Source organism: Phascolarctos cinereus, unplaced genomic scaffold (genome assembly GCF_003287225.1).
Source record: "Phascolarctos cinereus isolate Bilbo 61053 unplaced genomic scaffold, phaCin_HiC Scaffold_3;HRSCAF=262, whole genome shotgun sequence".
NCBI classification, from domain to species: domain Eukaryota; kingdom Metazoa; phylum Chordata; class Mammalia; order Diprotodontia; family Phascolarctidae; genus Phascolarctos; species Phascolarctos cinereus.
The window spans coordinates 259,053,241-259,079,935 of NW_027555736.1; the positions used below are offsets into that span (position 1 = coordinate 259,053,241).

The 26,695-nt window shown below is 36.6% G+C and overlaps 1 protein-coding gene across 4 annotated transcripts in view; it reads left to right on the forward strand.

The window, feature by feature from the left end:
- Positions 1 to 26,695, forward strand: part of DDHD1 (DDHD domain containing 1) — a 124,947-nt gene that overhangs the window by 95,280 nt on the left and 2,972 nt on the right. For all 4 annotated transcript variants that reach the window (XM_020974832.2, XM_020974834.2, XM_020974833.2 and 1 more), the window contains 3 exons: positions 7,632 to 7,781; positions 14,148 to 14,400; positions 15,144 to 15,344. In XM_020974832.2, the coding sequence (XP_020830491.1) occupies positions 7,632 to 7,781; positions 14,148 to 14,400; positions 15,144 to 15,344 (604 nt within the window). The remainder of the gene's footprint in view (positions 1 to 7,631; positions 7,782 to 14,147; positions 14,401 to 15,143; positions 15,345 to 26,695) is intronic.

Here is a 26,695-nt window from a genome sequence, read left to right on the forward strand (position 1 = left end):
GCAAAGCCATACAAGAACATTTAAATATAAAATGGAAGGAAAATAATAAACAGAACAAAAGTGGAAAAGATCTGAAAAATTTGTATGATAAAGTTTTTTACTATCAAGGAGAGTAGAGCCATCTCACTTGGACTCTTAATATTAAAGTTACATGTACTTAAAAAGGAAGTAGAAATGGCACAAAAGAGATCAAAGATTTGAGAAAAGCAGCCAGATTAGACCAAATATATAAGAGATCTGTAGTAGAAGTGACACAATTGTGAGGGTATTGAGGAATAGATTCACAGAATATCCAAATGGAAGATACCAAAGACATGATGGAAAAAAAATCTTAAACTTTGTGAATATAGAAATACAAAACAAGAAAATAGCAATAACTACTGGCCTATTCATCTATTTTCCCATCTTAATAATTTTCTTTTAGTAGAGAAGAGGCAGGTTTTTGCAAGTACTATTCCACAGTGGACCATATCTTTACAATCACATAATTGTCTAAAAGATCTAGACTGGATCACACTGTGCTTATTGTTTAATTATAGAAAAGTATTTGACTCAATGAAGCAAAATGTTACCTTAAAGACTTTTTTCCAACAAAGTATCTCACATTCCACATCAAAGTCATTCAAAATTCCTAAAATTATATAAAAACAAAGGCAACTTCTTTCAGCTACACAGTGATTATAAATATCTGTGAGGCATATAACTGATGTATATTCACCACAGGCAGATGTTTCCCATTGTCATAGAGGAACTGCAGTGCATAAAGTTGAAAAGGAATTTCCTGCTAATGATGAGGTCCGCTAGATGCTCTCATTTGCAGATAACATTTTACTTACTGTATCAGGCCCAAAACACTACAGAACTTCCTTAACAGATTTTATAACCATGCAGAAGAGTTTGTCTAACTATTCACATAGGAAAAACCAAGTGGTTAAAAGAAGACATGTTTTCCAAATTATGCCAGTCAGTTGGATGGACAGACATTTACATGCCAGAGGTGGGATTTGAACCTAGTTCTCCCTGACTTCATGTTTGGCTCTCTCTCCATTATGTGACTACTTTTCTTTTGTATAAGTTTTTACATAAATATATGTACCATAAATTATTTAGGCAACTAAATGAAGCTAATTAAATTAAATTTTACAGATGCAGGAAACTCACAAGTAAAAGAAGAAAGACATTACTATTCATCAGGGCTCTCTAAGCATATACCCTATTGTTTGAAATGGGGGCTGCAATTTTTTTCCCAAAAATATGGTTTATAAAAACCTGAGAACAACTTAGAATTCTTGTTTTTCAGCATGTCCTTTTAAGGGAAAACAACACATGCTTTATATTTAGCAACAGATAGCCTTGATTAACACAAAAGCCCAAAAATCCTACAACAGTTCTATAGCAATGACACTTAGTCTAGAGTCAATAATCTCATTAGATTCCATGAGTTAACATCTCTATACATATGAGTTCCAAATCTAAATATCTACCTTTCATCTGTCTCCTGAACTACAGTCCTGAATTATTAACTGCTTATTAGACATCTCTACCTCACTGCCCTGAAGGCATTGTAAATGCAACATGGCTGAAGTAGCAATTGCAATCTTCTCCCTAAAACCTACTCCTAAGCCTACTCCTTAATTTCCCTTTTTCTAAAATAGGTGTATCCACATCCTTTAGTTTCTTGAGTGTATCACCTCAGGATCATTGGGAACAGTATGATACAATGGGATGAATAATGGCTTGTAATAGAAGGATCTGGGTCCACATCTTGTATCTGCTGTGTATTACCAGGGTAGCCTCAGGCTAGTCACTTTCCTTCACAAGTCTTCAATTTCCTTACCTATGAAATAAGGGAGTTGGGCTAAATACTCTCTAAGGTCCTTCCAACTCTAAATCTATGATCATGTGATCTTCAGCTCTTCACTCTTTTCCTTATCCAGTCTACTACTACAAGTTTTATCACCTTTCTTCACTCAAAAGGAACTACCTAAAATCCTAATCATTCCTCACCAGGATTGTTACCATCAATCACCAACTTCTTGCCTTTGGAGTAAAGGCAGTCACACCAAGTTTCCTGCTTCCCAGGTTAAAAGGAGAATCAGCATTCTATCAAGCACTGAGAAAACATTGGGTCTCAAGCCTGATCTCCAGCCTTCCTCAGGAAGTGGGGAAACATCATTTCAGCATGCACCAGTTTTCTGCTGTTGGAGTAATGGGAGAGGACACATTCCACTGGACTAAGTCTTCTGCCTCTCCTTGGAAGACAAGAAATACCATTCCATCTAGCACCAGACTACTTACTCCCTTCCAGGGAACAGGAAAAAGGCCTTTTCAAATCACCAGCCTGGTCTCTTGCCTTGGAGAAAGAGAGCAACACCATTTCTTCAGCTTCCATCATTTGTCCCTTTCCCTGAACTGCCCAAGGGCCTGAGAAAACTCCAGCATGAGACCAAACCTCTCTGGACAATGAAAATCTATCTAAACTTTTTCTTCTGTGATTAACAGTCTCCCCTGTCCTGCACCCCTCCTATCATGTCCTGATCCTCCCTGTGATTCTGAACCACCCTCCCCCCAAGCAATCATCATTCAGACCCCCATTCTCCATCCCCCATTGCCTTATCCCTTTTTCCCATACCCTGCAACCTTCTGTTCTGCCTCAACCCCAGCATCCCTCTCTAAAGTTACTCACCCCCTCACACTGTACACTCTGGAATACCTACTCGAGAGACAACAAACTTATTTTCATCCTAAATCTTTTTCTTTCCCAGTCTTTCAATTTTCTGTGTCATTGAAACCTGGTTCCCTTCTGGTGACAGCCACCTGGCCATTTTTTTTTCAGCACTGGTTGCCCTTTGATTCATTCCCCTGTTATTCATTCCCCTGATCAAGATGGAGGAGTTGAAATACTCCCCATTGCCACTTGCAGTTCTTCCTCCATCATCATTCAATAACTTATCTGCTTGCTTAATCTATTTCAGTTCAGCTGTTTTTCAGTTGTGTGACTCTTCATGACCCTATTTGAGGTTTTCTTGGCAAAGATACTGGAGTGGTTTGCTATTTTCTTCTCCTGCTCCTTTTACAGATGAGGAAACTGAGACAGACAGAGCTAAGTGACTTGCTCCAGTCACAGCTAATAAGTGTTTGAGGCCAGATTTGAACGCAGGTCTTCCTGACTCCAGGCCTGATGCTCTCTTCACTGCATCACCTAGCTGTGCACTTAATCTATAGTTACCTCCTAATCAAAATTCCTGTAACTGTTGTCTGCTGACTTCCAGGACATTCCCCATTTTTCCTCAGTAAGTTCACGGCTTGGTTCTGAGTCTTTCTTTCCTCCCCAACTCCTGACCTCCCATTTTTTCAACTTACTCAGTTCCCATGACCACCCTGCCTCAGCCACACACAAAGATGGTCTTGGTTCTTTTTTTTTTTAATTTATTTAGTATTTTTCCCCTAATTACATGCAAAAACAATTTTTTAACATCCATTTTTAAAGCTTTGAGTTCTAAATTCTTTCCCTTCTTCCCTCCCCAACCCCCTCCTTTGAGAAGGCAAGCCATTCAATATGCATGTCTGGTCTTGCAAAACATATTTCCATATTAGTCATGTTGTGAAAGAAAACATAGAGATGGTCTTATTCTTAATCTCAATTGTCAAAATAATCTCTAAAGAGTATGCCTGACCGTGTTACTCCCAAACTCATTAAATTCCAGTGGTTTCCTATCGTCTCCAGATGTTCCTGTCACCTACAAATGGACCACTTCTACGTTTATGAACTCTGAAATTCTCTTATCAGATCCATCTCTCCTTCTGCTTTGCTACCCGAAACTCTGTTCTCCATCCACACCATGACTTCCAGCTTCTCAATACCCCACCACCACCACCACCACCACCCATTTCTTTCCCAGGCCATCACACCAGTGCACTCACTATATTCTTCTCCTTCCCCATCTTGACCTCTTAGTGAACCAGTCCAACTCTACATTCTCCTATTCTCTTGAGATCCTTGACCTCTTATCGTATTGCTGATCTTACTCTGCCAAACGTCTGCCTTCGATCACTCCCACCATCAGCTGTTTTCACTCCTTCACATGTATTGATGAACAGAGCTGGAGAAAATAATGAAATTGTGTTGACTGTATCAAATTTTATTGACTATAGATTTTTGTTAGAAAACATCACCCCACCACAGCAGCTTTTCCAAATATTTTGTTGCCTCTTCCAACTTCCCATGACTGCCTTTCCCCCACCCTCCCAGCTGAGAATCTTGCCTCATATTTCTACTAAAGAAACTGAGACCATTTTTTGAAAAATTCCCTCTTCAGGAGCAACTAGTTGACACAGTGGATAGATCTCCAGCGTTGGAGTCAAGAAGACCTGAGTTCAAATCAGGCTTCAGACACGTGACACTTACTAGCTGTGTGACCCCGGGCAAGTCACTTAACCCTGATTGCCTTACCAAAAAAAGGAAAATTCCCTCTTCCCCTCTCCTCTTCTTGCAACATCTAGATGTCTTCTAGATGTCCACTATTTCCTCCACCCCGTCTCACTTGAAGAGAAGTAACCTTCCTCTCTGCCAAGGCAAGATTGCCTCACCAGAAAAGAAAAAAGAAAAATTCCCTCTTCTTGCATCATCTAGATGTCCTTGTCTCGCTTGAAGAGAGATAACCTTCTTCTTTTCCAAGACAAACTCTTCTATGTGCACAATTGATCCCTTTTCTTCTTCAGCAGATTTCCCCCTCCATTCTTTATTTTATTTTCCATTCTGAATTCTCTCCTTCCCACCTTCCCTCTCCCTGCCCATTCTCTCTCTCTCTCTCTCTCTCTCTCTCTCACACACACACACACACACACACACACACACACACCCATGCTTTAATCTGTATGCTTGAATGTATCACTTCTTTATCTGGCGGTGCACAGTGTGTTTCATCCTCTGGAACTGGTTGGTCATTGTTTTGATCAGAGTTCCCAAGTCATTCAGAGTTGTTTGTCTGTATTATTGTAATTGTTGTATAAATTGTTCTTCTGGTTCTCCTCACCTTACTTTACATCAGTTCATATAAGTTCTCTTAGGTTTTGCTGAAACCACCTGTATCATTTCTTATAGCGCAGTAGTATTCTATCACAACTTGTTTAGCCATTCCCCAATTGTTGGGCACTCCCAAAATGTATCTAGAACTCTGGGCCTTAAGTTAGGAAGTCCTGAGTTCAAATCCAGCCTCAGATACTTACTGGCTGTGTGACCTCGGTCAAGTCACTTAACTTTGGTCTGCTTCAATTTCTTCAATTGTAAAATGGGAATAATAATGGCACATACCTCACAGAGTTTTTGAGAGGATCAAATGAGACAATATTTATAAAGCACTTAGTAACAGTGCTTGATACAGTGTAGGCACTTAATATATGCTTGTTCCTTTGTTCCTCTTCTCCAGTTTCCAGTTCTTTCCCACCATAAAGAAAAGTGCTGCAAGTAGTTTTGTACTTTTTTTTGAGGTATATAGACATACTAGTAGCGTATGTATAATTTAATAACTTTTGGGGCCTGGTTATGGATTCAGTTATCGTCTCATTAAGAATCTAATGATTCTCAAATCTACTTATCTAGGTCTAACCTATCTGCTGAAGCTCCATCTTACATCTCCAGCTGCCTGTTGGATAACTTCATTAGGATGTCCTGTAGATATCCTAGACTCAATATGTCCAAAATTTGAGCTTATCTTTCCATCTAAACCTTTCTCTCTTCCATATCTCCTCGTTAACATCAAGGGCACCCATCCTCCCAGCCACCCAGGCTGACAGTCCATGACCCCTCATCCTCTCCCACTTCTAAGTGATTTGCTAATATCTGTTGATTTATCTTTGTAATTTTTCATGCTTATATCCCCTCTCTCCTCTGACTCTGCTGCCATCATCTCCTCACACTCAGACCATTACAATAGCCAGCTGACTTGTTTCTTGCTACAAGTCTCTCCCACTTCTCCAGTCAGCTGTCAAAATGATCTTTCTAAAGAGCAGGCCTGACCATGTCACCTCCTCCCCCAAAATCATTGAACTCCAGTGGTTTCCTATCACCTCCATTTGGCAATGAAAGCCCTTCATAGCCTGTCCCCTCCTCCTCCTCTTTCCCCACCTTTCTGGTCAGTTTATATGTCTTACAACCTCCATGTTCCAGTGACACATACCTCCTTGCTGGTCTTCACACAAGGCACCCCATTTTTCAACTTCATGGATTTTCATTGGCCATCCTCCATTCCTAGAATGCTCTCCTTTTCCATTTCTGTCTCTCGGCTTTCTTCAGGCCACAGCCAAAATCCTGTCTTCTGCAGAGAAGCTTTTCCTAATTCTTAATTTTATTGCCTGCCTTATTTAGATAGCTTGCTTGTACATAGTTATTTCTGCATGGACTGTGTGAGCTCCTGGAGAGCAAAGACCCCTTTACTTTCCTTTGTATCCCCAGAGCTTAGCACCGTGCCTGATCCCTAGTAGGCACTTAGTAATTGCTTATTGACTTATTGACTATTGAAATAGCCTCTTGACCGGTCACCCTGCCTCCAGAGGTTTTTCATTCCTCCACACAGTTAGCAAGTTTATGTTTTTCAAAATAGTTTTAATAACCATATCATTCTGCTGCTCAGAAAGCTTTAGTTACTAAGTGGTTTCTTGTTGCCTGTAGTATAAATACTAACAATTGTTTGGCATGTAACGCCCTTCGTAGTCTGTCTCCACTGTCTGTCTTGACTGATTACTTTTTGTTCTCTCTCTCTCTCTCTCTCTCTCTCTCTCTCTCTCTCTCTCTCTCTCTCTCACACACACACACACACACACACACACACACACACACACACACGCACGCACAGAGTTCCCTTTCTCCTATATGACATTCCATGTTTTGTTTCCATACCTTTGCTCTTCCTCCTCATTTCTTCCTTTTAGAATCAATCCATATCTGTATCAAAGGCCCAGCTTCAGCATCAGTTCCTTCAAGAGGCCTTTCTCTCCCCCCCAAAAAAACTTATTTTGTTATATTTTTCATATTTATGTGTCTTATGTGCATGTTTTCTCTGTGTTGCTTATAAGTTCTTGAAGGACAAGAAATGGTTTATTTTTATCTCTATATCCCTTGCACCTAGTGCAATGCCTAGCACATAATAGGCTTTTAATGTATACATTCTGAATTGAATAGATGAGGTTTATTCAAACTTTAACATTCTTTGATTCTGTAAATAGGGTCAAGATCTCAGTCTGTCTTGAAGATTCCATTAAGTGTCAAATTCATACTTATTTTCTATTCTCAAGCTGAATTTTATTTTCAAAGATGGCAGTATTTGAAGGTGAGAGATAACAAATCCAAACAACAGTATCATCTCTTTGAAAAAATTCTGTGCACAGTAAATTTCTTACCTAAAATTGATACTTTTTAAGAATGAATAATGTTCTGTATTGTAATTGAGACAAGAATCCTGGGTTCTAGTACCAGTTTTTCCAGTAAATCTTTGTGTGACCTTGAGATGATATTTATCATCTATCTGTAGATTTCAGTTTCTTTATCTGTAAAAGAAAGAGGATGGATTAAATTATTTTTCTTTGTTTCCTTCAAATATGATTTATTTAGGATTAATTATTTTTTCTTTTAGGTTGAGAATTTTTTCTGCATGGGATCCCCACTAGCAGTTTTTTTGGCATTACGTGGCATCCGTCCAGGGAACAGTGGAAGTCAAGACCACATTTTGCCTAGAATCATATGTAACCGGTTACTAAATATTTTTCATCCCACAGATCCAGTTGTGAGTTGGAGTTACAAACTTTTTCTCTCAATGTTAAATTTATTATTGAATAACTATGACACTTTGAAAGAAACTCTAACTTTACCTAAAATTATTTCAGCTCTCAGATTATATTTGTAGCAGTTTTGCAGAAAAAAGATGCTACATAGAATGTATGTTTAATTTATTAGCTATAAAGATATTTAAACCAGAATAAAGAAATATGTTAGAATTTGCAGATTTATATGGTAACCCAGCAGTGTGTTGAGCCCAGTTTTTAACTGTGTGTTGCATTTTTTCTTATCACTAATTGATACTGAATATGTGACACATCCTCTTTGAAATGTGGTTAAGATGGGGCAACTAGGTGGCGCAGTGGATAGAGCACCAGCCCTGGATTCAGGAGGACCTGAATTCAAATCCAGACATATAACATTACTAGTTGTGTGACCCTGGGCAAGTCACTTAACCCCATTGCCTAACCACAAAAAAAAAAAGAAACGTGGTTAAGAATAGCAGTAAAGATATATCGAAATTGACAGCTGATAAATTCCAATAAAGGATCTAGCAATAAAATCCATGGCCTCAAAAGTCTGTACATAAATGCATAAGGTAGAAGTAGAAATAAAGTGAATTTATAATTAATTGCTAATTCAGAGATAGATTTTACCTTATAGTTTTTCATATAACAATATATGTGTATTGTAATAGCTGTTGATATGGGGAAGCTTTGTGGCATTGAGGGATCATTCAAGCCCACACAGAAACAAGATCTGAGCACCAAGGAAAGTGCAGTTGAAAATGAGTAAACAGTGCCAAGAACTGACATATCACTGCTGCAGAATACTGAGGTTCTTAGAAAAAGCAGAGACCTTCAAAAGGACAAGGTCTCTTATAGAGTTGTTACTGATTACTATACAGTATGGCAAAGACTGCTTGAAACGGGAAGGACAGTGTGGAATACCATTGTTAAAAAAGCTACTAACCGTTTCTGTAAATAAAAAATACTTGCCGTGAGCAGGATAATACAAAGATTGGAAGTGACAAAAATTGAAAAAAGTAATTTTTGAAAAGTGAAGCTCACTTTTCATTTAATGTTGAATCAAAACTATTATCCTAAGTCCTGGTGATCCTTTTAAGATCTCAATATCTTCATCAGACTGCTGAAAGACATCTCTTTTCCCCAACCCCTGCTCCACCTCCCCAAAATGGGATTTTTTTTTTAATAATATGCCTGGAATTCTTGTCCCTAATGAGAGAATCATGAATGCTAATAAATACATTGATATACTGAGAAGCAGAATTGTTGTAGAATTACATAATTACATAAATTCCCAAATTGAGATGGAATACTACGCCTTGCACCATGCCACATATCAAAAAAGTTAAGAAGTTTATTTAAACAATGAAAATAAAACATGTTGAAGTGTGCCAGGAGCTCCCTGATTTGAACCTCATTAAAAATCCAGAGGGTGTAATCAAGGGACTGTTCATCAAAGGTATGCTTAATATCCAGTGTAATAAAAATGTGGTTTCATGATGAAGAATTAAAGAATATGTGACAAAATCTTGTGAACTGAATGCCAAATTGTATAAAACAAGTGATTAGAGCAAAAGAAAGACATGTATGGCATATTAGAAGTATTTTTAAGATGTCAAAAGTTGTAAGGTTAATTTTATGTCAGTAAATATTATTTTCCTTTGCCTAAGTTTGATTCACACACTACTGTAGAATGTGATTTTTGAAATATACCTTACTTGGGGCAGCTAGGTTGCGCAGTAGATAGAGCACGGGGCCTAGAGTCAGTAGGACCTGAGTTCAAATCCAGCCTCAGACACATAACACTTACTGGCAAGTCACTTAACCTCATTGCCTAGCCAGGAAAAAGGAAGAAAGAAAGAAATATACCTTACTCAACAAGATCAGGATAAATAAAAAGGTGGAGACAGCATAGCTTTACATATTGAGAAGGTATATTTACCTGAGGAAATCCAAGAACCAGCTAGAAGAATCATGATGGAGAGCATTTTAATGAAGGTCAACAAAAGCAGAAACAGTCAGTATTGGAGGACCTCAGTTATCTAGACATCTGTAATAGCATACTTTCTGCCCAGAGTAGAGCAGCTTCTTTTTGATTTGTGTGAATGATGATTTCATCCTTCCAAAGTCAGAGGAGCCAACAAGGAGTGAAAATCATGGGAAGTTTTGAGGGCAGTGACCATTCCATCTTAGAATTTGTCATAGAAAGGCAGAAGAAAATCAAGGACAGTCTGACATTTACCTGAGATTTTGGAAGAGAAGATTTCAGAGAGTTTAGGGAAAGAATAATTATCCAATAACCTAAAATTCTACAGAAGTCAACCCATGAAAGATAGGAAGCTCTCAAAAATGAAATTCTGTAGACCTTAAGAGAAGTAGTTAGGATAAGGAGAAAAAAGTCTGAAGTATTTTGGATACACAGAAAATGTATCAGCCAACTTAGATTTTTTTTTTAAAAAGACATGTACACAGTATAAAGGCAAGAACAGGTAATGAGGAATCATATAAAAGGATGGAATGGTTCTTTAAAAATAGTATCAGGTGTAACAAAGTTTAGAATTAGCTGAGAGGAAAGAATTGGCTAATGAGGAAAGTTGAAGACAACAAAAAGGTTGGGAGGTATGATTTTATCTATATTGGGGAGAGAATTGAAAAAGGAACAAACTACTTCTTGTGTTAGATGGAATGATGATAATTGATGGAGAGAAATCAGAGCTTCTTAATTAAATCTTTGCTTTTTAAATTGATACTCAGTCCTAAATAAGAATATAATAAGAAGATCTAACTCTCTTAATGAGTTCAAGTCATCAACTCCAGATGAACCCACAGTACTGAAAGAACTGGAAGATGGAATTTCTGTTGGTGATCTTTGAAAGATCAAGGAGTACAGGATACATACTGCTGGACTAGATATAGGCATGTGTCCCAGGTATTTTTTTTTTAAAGTGGAAGAGATAATAGAATCTACAGACTGTAGGACAATTGAGCTTTACTTTGATTTCTGGCAAAATTGTAGTACTCATTAAAGGGATGTTTCATGAAAAGGAAGCAGTGATTACAAAAAAGGCAAAATTCATTAAAAACAGGATACACCAGACTAATTTCATTTCCTTCTTTTGAATGTATTACTAAGAATAGTTGATCAGGGGATTACTGAAGATAGATATAGTTTGCCTATATTTTAGCATAGTATTTACTCTTCTTCAATTCTATTATGCAGAAGATGGGGAGGTATAAACTTAATATCTAGATTTAAAGTTAGATGAATTCAGAAATTGTTTGATGGCTGTATCCATAGAGTAGTCTCTTATAGTCTGACATCAGCTTGGAAGAAATTATGCAGTGAAATGCCCCAGGGATCTGTGCTTGGACCTGTGATATTTTGACATTTTTGCCAGTGAGTTATACAAGGTTAACTTGCTTATCAAATTGACAGGTGACTCAAAGCTGGGAGCTAACATATTTTGTAACCTATAGATAACATATTTTGTGAAATGAATTAGGAATAAGTATAAACTTAAGCCTCACACGAACTCAAAAATTGAACATTATAAATGTAAAATAGTAGAAGCATGGCTAGACAATTACTCTGGTAAAAATATGTGGTTTTTAGTGTACTGCAAGTTCAATGTCACTCGCCAGTGTAATAGGATATCAGAAAGAGCTAATACAAACTTAGCCTATTTAAAAGTGTTTAGGTCTAGGAATTTTATAATAATTAAACATTTATTAAGCACTTACTGTGCTTAGTGGGGGGGGTTGAAGGACAGTCCCTGCCCTCGGGGAACTTCTAATCTAATGAGGGGAGTCAGTTGGGGATTACTAGAGAAGCCATGGAAGTACAAAATGTTGTCCAAATGAGAGTAGCCAGGTGGGAATTGAAATGTATCTCCTGTCTTCCCTCCTTAAATGAATGGAGATTAAGGATGTCATGGCTCCACTTTCCAATCAAAGGGGCAGCGTACTGATGAAGTGTGAATTCCAAGGCTGATTTGATCTTGTAAGATGATAAAATTTCCCAATGATAAGTTTACTGAGCAGTTGATCAAGGAAGTCGAAAATGAATGTCACCTACTGGGAAATGAGGAAATGTTTGATAATCCCACTTGATAATATCACTAAACTCTGTCCTGGTCAACCCACATCTGCAGTATTGTGTCCAGCTCTAGTTAACACATTTTAGGAAGAATTTTGACAAACTAGAGGGCAACCAGGATGGTGACAGGCCTAAAGATCATTCCATATAAAGATCATTTGAAAGCCTGGAAGTGTTAGACACAGAAAAGGGAAGACTTATAGAAAGGACATAAAAGCTGCCTTCAGGCCTTTGGAAAGTTATTTTATGGAGAAAGGTTTAGACTGACTTACTGTGCTTGCATCCAGAGAACAGAAATAAGAGACTTTGGTAAAGACTGCCAAGAGACAAATGAAAGATATAAGGAAAAACTGCCAAACAGCCCTCCAAGAATGGAATAAACTAGCTTAGGGACATTATGGGTTCTTCTTTACTGGAAATCTTTAAGCAAAAGCTGAATGACCATTTGTCAAGTATATTTTAGAGAAGTTTTTGTTCATATATGGTTGGAATAGATGTTCTCTGAGATTGTTACAATCTACTGTAGTTTTAGCACCAAGACATTCACCTTAGTACTCTTCCTAGCAGGTCATGTAAAGCCAGAATGCCTTCAGGTATATACATATGAATGGACTTGTGTATCTGTCATCCAAGTGGCCCAGTCTAACTGTTTGGTTAATGCATCATCAAAGAAGTTAACTTCCTAATCATGAATTTTTTTAACCATAGTAACTCATTAAACTATCTGACAAGTAAAGCCACATCAATGAAATCTTGGATCTTTGAAGTAATGAATGAACAATAACAATAAGACATTGACTAAAGACGAGAATTTTAGAAAATTATTTCCATTGAAAAAGAAAAAATCTAATATAGTTATGGTTAAGAAATGACACAGTAATCCCCCATGCCCTCAGTTTTTCGTTTTTACTCCTGTGGCTCACAAATACATTTATTTATGTCCCAGGAGATGAAAACATTAGAAAATTACAAAGTGATAGAGCTAGTACAATTAAGTACAAAAAAATGGAGACTCAGTTTAAAAATAATTAAAACGACTAGACACTTAATAAGTTTATTTTATAATAGTTTATAACCGTAACTTTGTTGTTTCCCTCTACAACAAATAGCTTCTGTCATGTGTTGACCTTAAATGAAAGCTAGAGATTAAGTTGTTATAAATTGGTTCTTTTCTATGTCTTTACTCTTTTGTTTAATCTTAATTTGCTAATGAGGTTATTGAGGCTGTCAAAAACAGTAATTAAAAAGAATTTTTTTTTCCCCTTTTGGTGAGGCAATTGGGGTAAGTGATTTGCCTAGTGTCACACAGCTAGTAAGTGTCATGTGTCTGAGGCTGGATTTGAACTCAGGTCCTCCTGACTCCAAGGCTGGAGCTCTATCTACTGCACCACCTAGCTGCCACATGCAAGGTTTATTTATTTATTTATTTATTCATTCATTCATTCATTCGTTTATTTGTTGGCTAGGCAATGGGGTTAAGTGACTTGCCCAGGGTCACACAGCTAGTAAATGTCAGGTGTCTGAGGTCAAATTTGAACTCAGGTCCTCATGAAAAAGGAAATTTTTTTAAAGAGAAAAGTTTAATTCTTTCATTAACTACCAATTCTTGTAACCTCCAGTAGTTTTAGTTGTTTAATCATAATGCTGGGGGCAGCTAGGTGGTGCAATGGATAGAGCTCCGGCCTTGGAATCAGGAAGACCTGAGTTCAGATGTGACCTCAGACACTTGATACTTACTAGCTGTGTGACCCAGGGCAAGTCACTTAACCCTGATTGCCTCACCAAAAAGCAAAAAAAAAAAAAAAATCATAACACTAAAAGCTTAATGTGTCCAGGGCAGCAGTCTACATATAGCCTGAAGGGAAGAGCAGTTTTAGTACCTTCCACAAATTTCAACAAACTTAATGGGCTTTATCCCCAAATTGAAAGAGATGAGAAAATGTCACTGTCTCTTCTTTGAAGACGTAGGGGGACTGTTAGAAGTAATTTATGTGTTGCTTTGTGTTGAACATTTTTTTCTTCATTATAAAGGACAGTGTGCTGGGGAAGAAGGGTGGAAAGAGATATTCAGAAATAATGTGATGTTAAATGAACCATGTAAAATTTAGGGGAGAATTACATTAGTTTTTACCCTTTAGAAGTCTGTTTTAGCATAATATTAATAATGAACAGTTTCTGTATTAAAAATTAAATCTTACTGTTATTTATGATACCTTCTAAAATCTTTGGTTTTTTTTATTTTTCTATCAAGGCTTATAGATTAGAACCGTTAATTTTGAAACATTACAGCAACATTTCACCTGTCCAAATCCATTGGTATAATACTACAAATCCTCTACCTTATGAACATATGAAGCCAAGTTTTCTCAACCCTGCAAAAGAACCTACCTCAGCATCAGAGAATGAGAATTTGTCAGCAGTATCAAGCCCGGTGACTTCACCTGTCATGTCTCGACGGCATTATGGGGAATCTATAACAAATATAGGCAAAGCCAGCATATTAGGTAATTTCTCATGAGTATTTTTGTTCCCTCATTGGAGGTGTGGTTTGTTTGCTACCAAGTACACTCTGTTTAAGTACTTATGAAAAAACATGCTATACTATTTTGAGTTTCTACGGCAAGAGTTAATAGTTTGTATTGAGTAGGCTCTAGTTAGGTTTTATAGTCTTTGCCTCGAGGAATTAATAAAGGGTGTCTTCTAGAGTTAAAGTTCTGTGACTCTGATTTATAGGTAATCCCTTACATGTAGGCATGGTATCAATTTAGTGCTTTTTTATAGAAATAAAGCTTTAATATTATTATACTTTAAAGTGATTTGATATACATCATAAATTCAGTCTTGCATGTTACTTTATACCAAGTTTTTAATGGCACGTGGATATATTACAACAAAATATGAATATAGCTTCACATAAAATATTTTGTGAGAAATATTGTGTCTCAAATATAATTTAGTCAGTAAATGCTTGAATAAAACCATTCCTATATCTCTATCATAAAAACTCTTTATCATAAGTGTCTTGGAACACGTTAAACTTTTTTTCTTATGCAATAGTAACTCCATTTAGAAACTCACAAGTAAGAATTGTATTTTTGAATGTTTATTACCACTCTGGGGGAAAAAAATGACTAATATTCCAGCCTATCTTCCAGCAGACTGTAATTAATGGGTGGATCTCTTCACTCTGTTTTGGTAGGGTCTGATTCAGCATGCAGGATGACTGTCTTATTTTTGTGAAATGCAGGAGCTGCTAGCATTGGGAAAGGTCTTGGAGGAATGTTGTTTTCAAGATTTGGACGTTCTAGTAGTTCATCCCCATCACAGCCATCAGACACATCAAAAGAAGTAACAGAAGAAGAAAAGAAGTCTGTTACCCTACCAGTCAGCACCACTATGGCCACACAGACTTTTCCACACAGCAGTTCTGGTTTTCTCGATTCTACATGTCAGTGCACACTGTACTTTGCTTCTTCTTTTTAAGTAACTTCTTAAATTATTTTGGGGGTAAAATTGAAACTTTAATATGAACAGTTATATTTATGCTCTAAAGAATGTTATAGTTTAAAAACAATGAACATTTTTTTTTATCAATTTTTGGTCAATTGATCAACAAATACCTACTAAGTATCTGGCTTTGTACTTGGCACTGTGCTAGGCACTGCAGATTGAAAGACAAAAATAAAACAGCTCCTGCCTTCTACTGAGGAAGACAACATATACATATGCAGATATATATACACAATAAATGCTAGGTAATGTGGGGTGGGGCAGTAGTAACAAGGGGAGATGAGGAGAGGCTTTATGTAAGAGGTGGCTCTTCAGTTGGATTTTGAGGAAAACAAAATACTAAGAGACAGGTGAGATGGTAGCGCATGAGGGGAGGAAGGAGCAGCACTCCATTTCAGTCAGATAGATGGGAAATGGCATGTCACGTGTGAGGCTAGTTTGGCTGGACCACAGAATGTAAAGTAAGATATAAAAAGGATGAAAAAATGGGTGGGAACTAAGTTGTAGGGGGCCAAACAGACTAGTTTACATTTTATCCTTAAGACAATAGGGAATCACTAGGATTTTTTGAGAAGGGGAGTGATGGGGTCAGACCTTCCCTTCAATTTAAAAAAAAAATTCTAGAAAGGTTTGTTTTTTGCTATTTTCCTTTATAGTTATAAAGTCAAATAGTTAAGAACTTTAGTTTAATGGGGTCTCATAGCACATTTTTAATAATACTGATTATTATTATTATTGAGCCTCATATCATATGGTAGATGGTTTTAAAGGATGTGTACAGTGGTACTAAAAATTATGCAGTCTATTATAATTTCTTCAATATATGGTATATCTCATCTTGAGTTGTGTTTCACTTCCAATCCAGTCTGCCCCAAGTCTATAGTTTCTATTATTGGCCTGATTTTACCCAACCTGACTTTAAGACCTTTAGATCTAAAAATTGAATAGATTCAAAGCCAGGATTGGAAATGACAGAGCAAAATTTGGTAAGTAGTGTTCTTAACTGCATATCTTCAATAAAAGTGAGATACAGTTATTAGACCATAGATATAGCATAAGATCTAGCCTAGCTTTACTAAATTGAAGACCCTCAGTTTTTTATAACAAAATTAAGCATCAGTTTATGTTGAAACTTTACTAATTTATCATCGTCATGTCAGCAGTGATTTTGAACCTTAGCACATGTTTAAAGGTTACTTTTACATGACCAGAATTCTGAACTAATTTTAGGGGGAGATGAAAGATTCTGGACCTGTGATTTTCTCAGTATAAGAAAGCCCCTTCTACTAATGCAAATTGGTAATTGTTCTGCAACTTAAGAGTCAGAAAGAGTTGCCTGGAATGCTGAGGCAAAACGATATGCAGAAGGTCCCACTGCTAGATGTGTGAGGAGAAAGACTTGAACCTAGATCTTTTTGACTCTGAGGTTGACTTAATGCTATTATACTACATTGCCTCTGGATATAAACATACATGTAGAAGAGGTATTCCTCAGTATACAAATTTGATAAGTATTTTAACTTTTAAAGTTATGTAATAAAAGTTCTCTTTTCCCATTACCCTTTCACATAAGTTATAGTCACAGCAAAAGAGCAAGAGGAGAAAGACTACTTTCTTCCTCTAGAAGGTTCACTACAAATAGAATTTCATATACTTGAACCATAATTCTTTTATTGATTCATAGTTTACAGTATGGGCAACATTTTTTGCTATATTTAAGAGAAAAAGACATTAAGCTAATATGGATTCAGAACTGGTTGGATGGCCAGACTCAGAGTAGTTACTAGTGGTTCATTGTCCATCTGGCAAGAAATGTCTGTACTCTTCCAAGGATCTTAAACTTTGGTTTACTATTTTAGTCAAGTACTTAAATAAAGACATAGATGGTATGCTCATCAGATTTGAAGATACATGGGGCAGCTAGGTGGTGCAGTGGATAGAGCACCGGCCCTGGATTCAGGAGGACCTGAGTTCAAATCCGGCCTTAAACACATAACACTAAAATAGCTGTGTGACCCTGGGCAATTCACTTAACCCCACTGCCTAACCAAAAAAAAAAAAAAAGGATTTGCAGATACAAAGTTGGGAAGTTTAAATAACACCCTAAACAACAGAGTCCAGATCACAAAGGATTTTGCAAGGCTAGAGAATGGGCTATGAGTCTAATAAAAAGAAATTCAGGAGAGTTAAGTGTAAAGTCTTACACTGTGATATAAAAAGTCAGTTTCACAAATATAAGATGGAGGAGACATGGATAGACAGCAGTTGGAAAAAAGATCTGGATTACAAGCTTAATTTGAATCACCAGTGTGCCATGACATCGAAATTCTTTTTTTTATTTTGGGCAGCATTAATGAGGGGCCTAGCTTTCATGAATCAGGAGGTGATAGTCCCGCTGTACTTTGTCCACCCTCCCCATCCCTGACCTTATCTGGAGTATTGTGTTCAATGCTGAAAGTCACAGTAAGAATATAGATAAGGGGGAGTGTTTGAAGGAGGATAATGATTTTGAAGAATCTTGAGTGAGTCCATGTCATAGGAAGATCAGTTGAAGGAACAAGGCATGTTTAGCCTAAAGAAAAGACTTAGGAAGGACATGTCATGTGGAGGAGGGGTTAGAATTTATCTTTTTGGCCCCAGAAGGCAGAACCAAAAGCAATGGGTAGAAGTTACAAAGAGGCTAATTTAGGCTTGATGTCAGGAAATTTTTCCTAACAACTAAAGCTATCCCAAAGTGTGATGGGTTATACATGGAGTCTTCCTTAAAATAATAAATAGCATATATCTGAAACCTTCACCAAAGTGTGATGGGTTGTCCAGAAGAGATGGGCTCCTTCTGCTTGGAGGTCTTCAAGCAGACACTAAATGACCTCTAGTTGGATATATGATCGTGAGCGTTTCTTTGATATGTACATCGAACTCAGTGGCCACTGAGATCCCTGCTGATGCTTAAATTCTGTGGATCAAATGACATGATGTTTATTATAAAATGCTTTACAGACCTTCAATATGAATGTTAGTTTTATTATTGTTATTCTTACTGTTATTACATAAAGTTGCAACAAATTCATTTGTGCAGATCCTGGAGCCAGGACCTTCCCTTAAATAGTTAGCCCCTATCCAACATGCACTGTAGCTAATTATGGTTTAATATTTCTATCTGGCCAGTGCTGCTGTTTTTAGGTTGTACTTGCCTATGTCAGACTGCACCTGCATTTTGTAACGAATGGCAGGTCTTCAGGTAATTTTTACGCAGTTTATTTCACAATTATAAATTGCAATACAGCAAATTTTCTTGTTACAACAGAATATATTTTTGTGGTTTGGTGAATTAAACTGCTATTTTTCTTTCTTTGAAAATATAAACTGTAGGGGCAGCTAGGTGGTGCAGTGGATAGAGCTCTGGTCTTGGAGTCAGGAGGACCTGAGTTCAAATCCAGTCTCAGACACATGACACTTAACTAGCTGTGTGACCCTGGGCAAGTCACTTAACCCCAATTGCCTCACCAAAAAAAAAAGAGAGAGAGAATATAAACTGTAGCAGCAAATGTGAAGGGACAAGTTATTGTTATATCATGCAAATGACAAAATAATTTTATTCAAAAGTGTAGTGGCAAAGAGTTTTATAAATCACAGTTGCTTAAATCACTGTTAGAACAGATTTATAATAACTAACCCCTAAAATAATAATAGCATTTAAACAATACTTTTATGTTTGCAAAGCATGTTACAAATATTTAATTTTCACAGCAACCTTGAGTGGTAGATGCTTTTATTATCTCCACTTTATAGATGAAGAAACCGAGGCAGACCGAAGTTAAGTGACTTGCCCAGGGTCACATAAGCTAGTAATTGAGGCCAAATTTGCACTCCGGTCTTCCTTATTCCAGGCCTAGCACTCTATTCACAGCGCCACCTATCTGACTTTCAATGTAAACTCCAAAATGATGTAATGAAACTAATGGCCGCCTCCAATTAACCTTGCTTTTTCTATAGCAACAGTGAACAGTGGTGAGTAATCTTCTTCAATACAGTGGTGGTGGTGTTGTTCATTCATTCCAATCGTGTCCAACTCTTTGTGAGCTCATTGGGGTTTTCTTGGCAAAGATACTGGAGTGGTTTGCTATTTCCTTCTCCAGCTTACTTTACAGATAAGGAAACTGAGGCAATCAGAGTTAAGTGATTTGCCCAGGGTCGGTTGTTTGATTTATGCTGCATTGTCAAGCCAAGTTCTCTGTCATCCATGGACTCATCTAAATGTATGCCCAAGTATAATAATATAGTTCTACTTGTGACATTATTTTCAACATATTTACTAAAGTAGTTTTCTCTGTTTCTGGCCTTCTGGCTGAAGCTAAAACTTTTTCTTTAACCAAATCTTTCAGCGTTGCCATAGTTAACTCTTTGGTTTGCTTAAAAATATATTCATCATGTCTTCATTGGATATTTTGTCACTTAGGCACTAGCTTATAAATCTGTTGATTATCATAGAAAAATTTTTCTTTACATCCTTTACCTTGGGTTTTGGAAACTATGATCATAGGATTTTTACTTTGTTTCTGTTTTTCCCTTCTACCCATTCCACTTGCCCCAGCCTGGGAGACCTTAGTTCAGAGGCCAACTTCGGATTTCTTTAATATGAGAAAACAAAGGCATTCACTTTTCTGACCAATGTGGGTATTTCTTTGAAGCCTAACCTCTGTTGTCTATTTGTTATCATCAATTTGAAGCTTAGGCTGGCAAAATAAATTTGAAAAAACCTTAACCTTTATTAAATCTTGCTGTTGTCTGTTAACAAATCTAGATATTCTTGATCTACTTTAGAAGATTATTTCCTTCTTTCCAGTGGCTTGATTGCTTCAATTCTTGCATTCTGCTTGATTAGTAACATTCCATGAAGAAAGACAGCTGTTTTCTATAATTCTGCCTTTATCTGCCCTCCAACTGACCTGGAGGACTGTTAGATGTATCTTGAAATTTTTCCATTTTAATACTTTATTATATACTCTATAATGAAGGATGCTCCACAGTAATAAAACTTGTACTCCGGTATGTATTGTCACATGAATTTTTTAATCAATTCTATCTAAAGCCAATAAGCCAGAACAAATCAGGAAACAGGTTTCATTACACTCAGAGTGTGGCATTTTCCACCAACAGTTGATGGAGAATGCATCATTCACAATTCAGCAAGCAACAGTTATACATTATATGAAATAAAGAAAAAGAAATATACATTAAAATGCAAGTGGCCATACAAAGAAAAATAATATACTTGTTTAAAGAAAAATTTATATCATTTTCTACAAGAGGTAAGGGAGTTAGTTATTTTCTTAGCATCACTAGAGTTGCTAAATCAGTGAAAACTGTCAGGCCTAACGAGGGAAAAGGACATTCCAAGGACCCTGGAATCTTCCACCTTCAGCAACTAAGTCTTTTTGTATAGAAAAGAAGAGGAAAGAAGACACTGAAGGACACCAGCGCTTCAGCTGGTTTTGCGGTTCATGAGGGATCATGTACAGCAAAGTGGCCTATATAGAACAAGATGGAGCCAGTTATGTTCTCCAAAAAAACTCATTTCCAACAGTATGCCAGACAGTCATACAGAATTTGAACCACTGTACTAATTTTCGGTCTCTAAATCTGTGGCTGCCATTTTAACAGCCAACACTTTGCAGTGCTCTGTGGGGGTTCCTCCCCCCCCCAAAGATTTTAGACTGCAGGAAATCATTCTTTAATCTCCCACAACTTCTTTTTCCTGGATATGAAATGCAAAGTAAAGACAATTCCCTCAGTATGGTACATATCAGAAATAGCATTCAGAATAATCTGAAAGTGATCCACTTAAACGTTTTACTATGATAAAAACTGGATTAATACTTTTCTGTTGTAAAATCAGCATGGGTGCTATTACAAATGTGATTTCATATGTACTTTTTAGTGACAACTGTATGAATTCTTTTATAATTATTAACCATCTTTAATGGACAAAATTTACGAATTTTCTTACATTCCTGTAAGGAAGAGAGATACCTTTAAAGTTAAAAAAAAAAGGTCAAAATTTCCTTCCTTTTTCCTCCAAAATCATTTTTTAACTTAATGGATATAGACAGAATACATTGTATAATAATAAGAGATGTACACAGAGCTGTTTAACTGATGCTTGGAATTACATGTGTGACATTGATGATTGATCTTTTCAGTATAGTTGTTTCTTAAATACATTGAAAAGAAGTATATAGCTTGTAGCAAAATAAACTCAGAAGCTCTTGATTTTTTCAGCATATTCTAAGATTAAAATCTTGATGTATGTAACAATTTTTTTTCTTTTTCTCCCACCTGCTCTCTTTTTTCTCCCTTGAGTATTGCCACACATATGACAGAGTCCAGATTTTTTTTCTTTGGTTATTATGACCTCCAGTTCAACTTTACACTATCATCATTTGATTGTTATAATTTTCAGAATTTGTTTATTTTTAATTTTCCATACATCCCCTTCTCCATCCCTTGACATAGATGAGATGATTTTATATAATAGCAATCATCATTACAAGGGATTTTACCTAACATTTACATTTCTCCATGCCAATGATGCTGTTTTGATGTAGTGACAATGAAATCTATACAAAGAAAGAACCTCTATAGTATTTCTCTCTTCTGCCTGTAATAATGAGGCAATGCCTTCCATAAGGAATTAACTTAACTGTGTGTTATTTGTGTTGTAGGTGATAAAAAGAGTACTGAGTTTATATACTTGTTTTTCTTGCCATCAGGTAGCAACTGTCTCTTTGCTTCCTCCCTTCAACTATCTCAGCTACTTAACTTCCCAAACTAACCACCAAAATGATGTAGGAACTCAGAAAAGAAAAAATTGTGTGTCCATGACATCTCCCTTCTTCCCTTAATAAGCTCAAACTATTTTCATTTATTAGAGAAGATGAACTTTATAGTTCTTCTTTAGGGAAGAGTTTGTTTGTGTGCTCATATTCACTTAAAGGCCACACTTTGATTTTATACAAACTTAATTTCAAGTGAAAGTTATGACTCATTTTCAGATCAATACATTATGTGTTTGAATACATTTAAAGTTAATGGGACAAGGAAATGTCTTTCAGACAAACCAAGTTGTCAAAACATTTTATTTCCAAGTGGAATAGGTTTAAAAACAAAGGGTGACTAAGGGGGAAAGAATATTTTATAAATATCTTCATAATGATATGATCTTGGAAAACAAACATATTCCTTGGGAGTCAAATATTTGCCCAACTGAAATGTATTCATTTTCTCAAACTATCAGGAAAACCAGAAATAACTTAGCAAAGGATAAAAGTAGTATATAATTATATGGATGGATATGGATTCTCCTTTGTTCGTTTGAAGATCAGTCAATGTGTACTCAGTTTTTCCAGGTGCCCTATTGCCTCTAGAATAGAAGCCCCTTTGTTTATCTTTTAAAGCCAAAATTCACAACTTGGCCCCAACCTACCTTTCCAGTGTAGTTACATATTACTCCCTTTCATCTACTCTACATTCTAGCCAAAATGACTTTCAAGCATTTTACCAATCCCTTTAACTGCAACTCTAAACTACCTTGTATTTATTTTGTAATTATTCTGTATATACCTATGTGTGTACATGTCATTTCCACTAATAGACTATAAATTCCTTATCATATCTGCATTTTGTCAGTTCAAGCATCAGTATAAGTGCTACTTATGCCACATGCTGGAAATACAAAACAAACCCCTCCTGTTAAATAGTTTAGAAGAGGGAAACAGCATGCATGTATGTAAGTATATACAGCACAAATACAGGACAATCTTGGGAGAAGGCAAGGGAGAAAGCAATAGCCTCTGGAAATATTTCTTGCAGAAATTAGCTCTTGAACTGAGTCTTAAGGGAAGCTAGGGATTTTAAAAATCAGGTGAGCGGGGCAGCTAAGTGGCACAGTGGATAGAGCACCAGCCCTGGATTCAGGAGGACCTGAGTTCAGATCTGGCCACAGACACATAACACTTACTAGCTGTGTGACCTTGGGCAAGTCACTTATCCCCATTGTCTAGCACCCCCCCCAAAAAAAAAAACAGGTGAGGAACAAATAGAGGGTCTGCCAGTAAAAAAAGTACTAGATAGATACCTTGCATAAGAAGTAATCCAATTTTGCTGATCCATTTTCATGGCTAATTAATCAGATGAGAATTTTACCCCAGAAAATATATTTCCCATTATAAATGCTATGAGTCATCAAATACGTTAAGTGAACTGAATTAAGATAATCTTACACTTAAAATATGCTAAACTTCCTTTGGCAGATATTAAATATTTAAAGCATATCTTATTCTGGTAATATACGAACAATATTTCTCAACTTTTTCTACTGATAGAACATAATGTACAATGTAGTAGTAAGAGAACTTTCTTTTTTAAGACAAAACAATTGCCAGAGTGGTAAAAATGTGTGTGTGTGTGTGTGTATGTGCTGCACACACACACAAATGTACACATAATTTGAAGCAGCTCAAGTGAATTGTTTGTGATTCTGAATAGTCAACTCGGATGTTTTCCTTTAAGAAACCTCTCTGCCAACTTGAGATCATTGTTGTTGTTCAAGCATTTCCAGTCATGTCCAACTCTTCATGACTCTGGGGTTTTCTTGGCAAAGATGCTGAAGTGGTTTGCCATTTCCTTCTCTAGCTCATTTTACAGATGAGGAAACTGAGGCAAACAAGGTAAAGTGACTTGCCCAGGGTCACAAAGCTACTAAATGTCTAAAGCCAGATTTGAAGTTGTCTTCCTGATTCTGGCCCAGTACTCCTGTCTGCCAAGCCACCTAGCTGCCCTTTCAGATCATTAATCCATTCTTAATAACAACAATAACAGTAATAATAATAATAATAATCATTTAGCTTCTGCTACGTGCCAGGCACTGTACCAAGCACTCTACAAATATTAATCTCATTTGATCCTCACGACCCTGTGAGATAGGTACTATTATTATCCCTATTTCACAGCTGAGGAAACCAAGACAAACTTCTGTGCCTTGTAAATAATGTTACAACACAATTAGTGTCTGAGGCAGGATTTGAACTTGTGTCTTTCTGACTGCAGTCCCAGTGTTCTATACACTGCACCACTTAGCTGTCTCCTAGCTCTCTGTGTCTCAAATTATACTATTGTAGCCACAGAACTTTGGAGCAAAAAGCCAAGCTATGTGATGTACCTCAAGGCTTATAGGCACTACGTTGTAAGTTCAGGGACCCCATTTCATATCCATTCTAATATCTTCAAGCCAAGGCCCCTACCCCTCACCCCTACCCCATACTTTGGCTGAGAAGAGAGCTCAACTCGGACATCTCATTTTTCACCTGGCTGTACTAGCTTGGGGCTTTTCTGACTTCCCACTTTGCCAACTCACTAGGTAAAATCTCATCTTGCCCTAACTCCCCCTTTTCAGTTTCCTGTTGTGACTTTCCCATTTGATTGTAAGCTCCTTGAGGACAGTGACTGTTTTTGTTTCTGTTTTTTTGTCTTGTTTGTTTGTGTCCCCTGTGCTTAGCACAGTGTTTGGCATATAGTAAGCAATTAATAAATATTGATTGATTGATTGGCCACCAGCGCATACTAGGACTGTACTTTTTAATAATGGTGCTGAACATCAAGAAATAGTTCTCTAGGTGCAAACATATCCAGTCCAGTTGCCTAACTCTGATTTCTCCTTTGGTGAGGACAGCCTAGAAAAACACTAGCAATGATTTGAAGAAAACTGAAGAAAATGATCATTAGAGCGAGGCAGCATGGTTACACAAGAAAGGTTGTAAGAGCAAGGTCAAGTTAAATAAAACTTAATGAAGCAGGGGCAAAAAAAATTCCCTTTCATTGACAGTAAAATGAAGTACTTGAACCCGAAGTTTAGGGAATCTGAAAGATACATTGTACAAGTGAGATTTGAAAATGAGAATTCTAGAGCAATGTTTTTGCCTTACCAAGATTTCACTGATGAATATCCTATATCTCTAGCGTTCCCATTCCATCTTTTGTTTCCTTCATTTGCCCCAGTGGTGCACTTTGTCTAGCCTTGTTTTTATCAATAAGTTTGGGGTGCACAGATTGTCTATTCTCCTATTTTCTTTTGAACCTTCCCCTCTGTTTTCATAAAGCATACTTAGTGATCTCCAAAAAAATGACAAATATTGAGGAAAAACTGGCTTCACAGAACCTCACATTCCTATATGTGGATGTATACTGTTTAAACTGTAGCTATTACACCTTGAGTTTTTTGTTTTTCACTTAGGCAGAAGCAAATCATAGATTTAAAGATAAATAGACATAGCCTCAAAGTACTTGACCAGTTTTGTTTTGTTTTGTTTTTTTAAAAGCACCTACAGATATCATCTGGAAAAATGCTGCTGTTTTGTGTTGATGTTTATGTCATCTTTAAAGGCAGCAGTAATATTTTCTGCTTTTCAGGCTACTGACCTGTGAATTGATGAGTCATATGGCCTTCCCAGCTCCCATAGCTGAATAGAACCAAAAGATACAATGTTGTAAAATTGCAAGGTGGTTTAATCACATCATAAAATATACTATATTAGATAAATCATTCATTACACTTATGTCACATATCTCTCCAAAACTTTTCACTGAGTTTGGAAACAAAGATTTAATTTATGATGACTAGGCTATAACTTAGCACCTACGTAAATTTTACTTTCTCAGATGTACTAATAAATTTCCAATATGAAGCAAAGCTCATGCTTTTCTCCAAATTTCACACTTCTCCTTCCTAAATTCCACCACTTTGTTTTTGGTTTGGTTTTTTTTTTTATATCGTTTACAGCTCTAAATCAAAAATAAAATTGAATTGACTGAATGGTCTAAGTTTTTGTTAGTGTCAATCTCTGTATCATACAAATCATAAAGAGGTACTAAAGACCAAAATTCCATTGGCCAAGTTTCCTCTCCCTTAAGTTTTATTAAACCAATGTGTAAGCACTTATTAAGTGCCTACTGTGTGCCAGGTATTGTACTAGGCCTTGGTGACAAAAAGACAAAAAATAAAATAGTCCTCCTACTCTCAAGGAGCTTACAAGTATAATAAAATAAGACTAACTGAATTCTCTTGAAGTTTGTTAAGTGTCTGTCAAAGTTAGAATTAAAGAGAACTTTGGAAGTTAGAAATTGGCCTGGGCAATAAAACAATCAGCTGACAAATAGAATAAAGAAAGAATAAAGTTTCCTTTTGAGCCTCATTACTGTTCTCATATTTATTTCACCATTTCATCCATTATT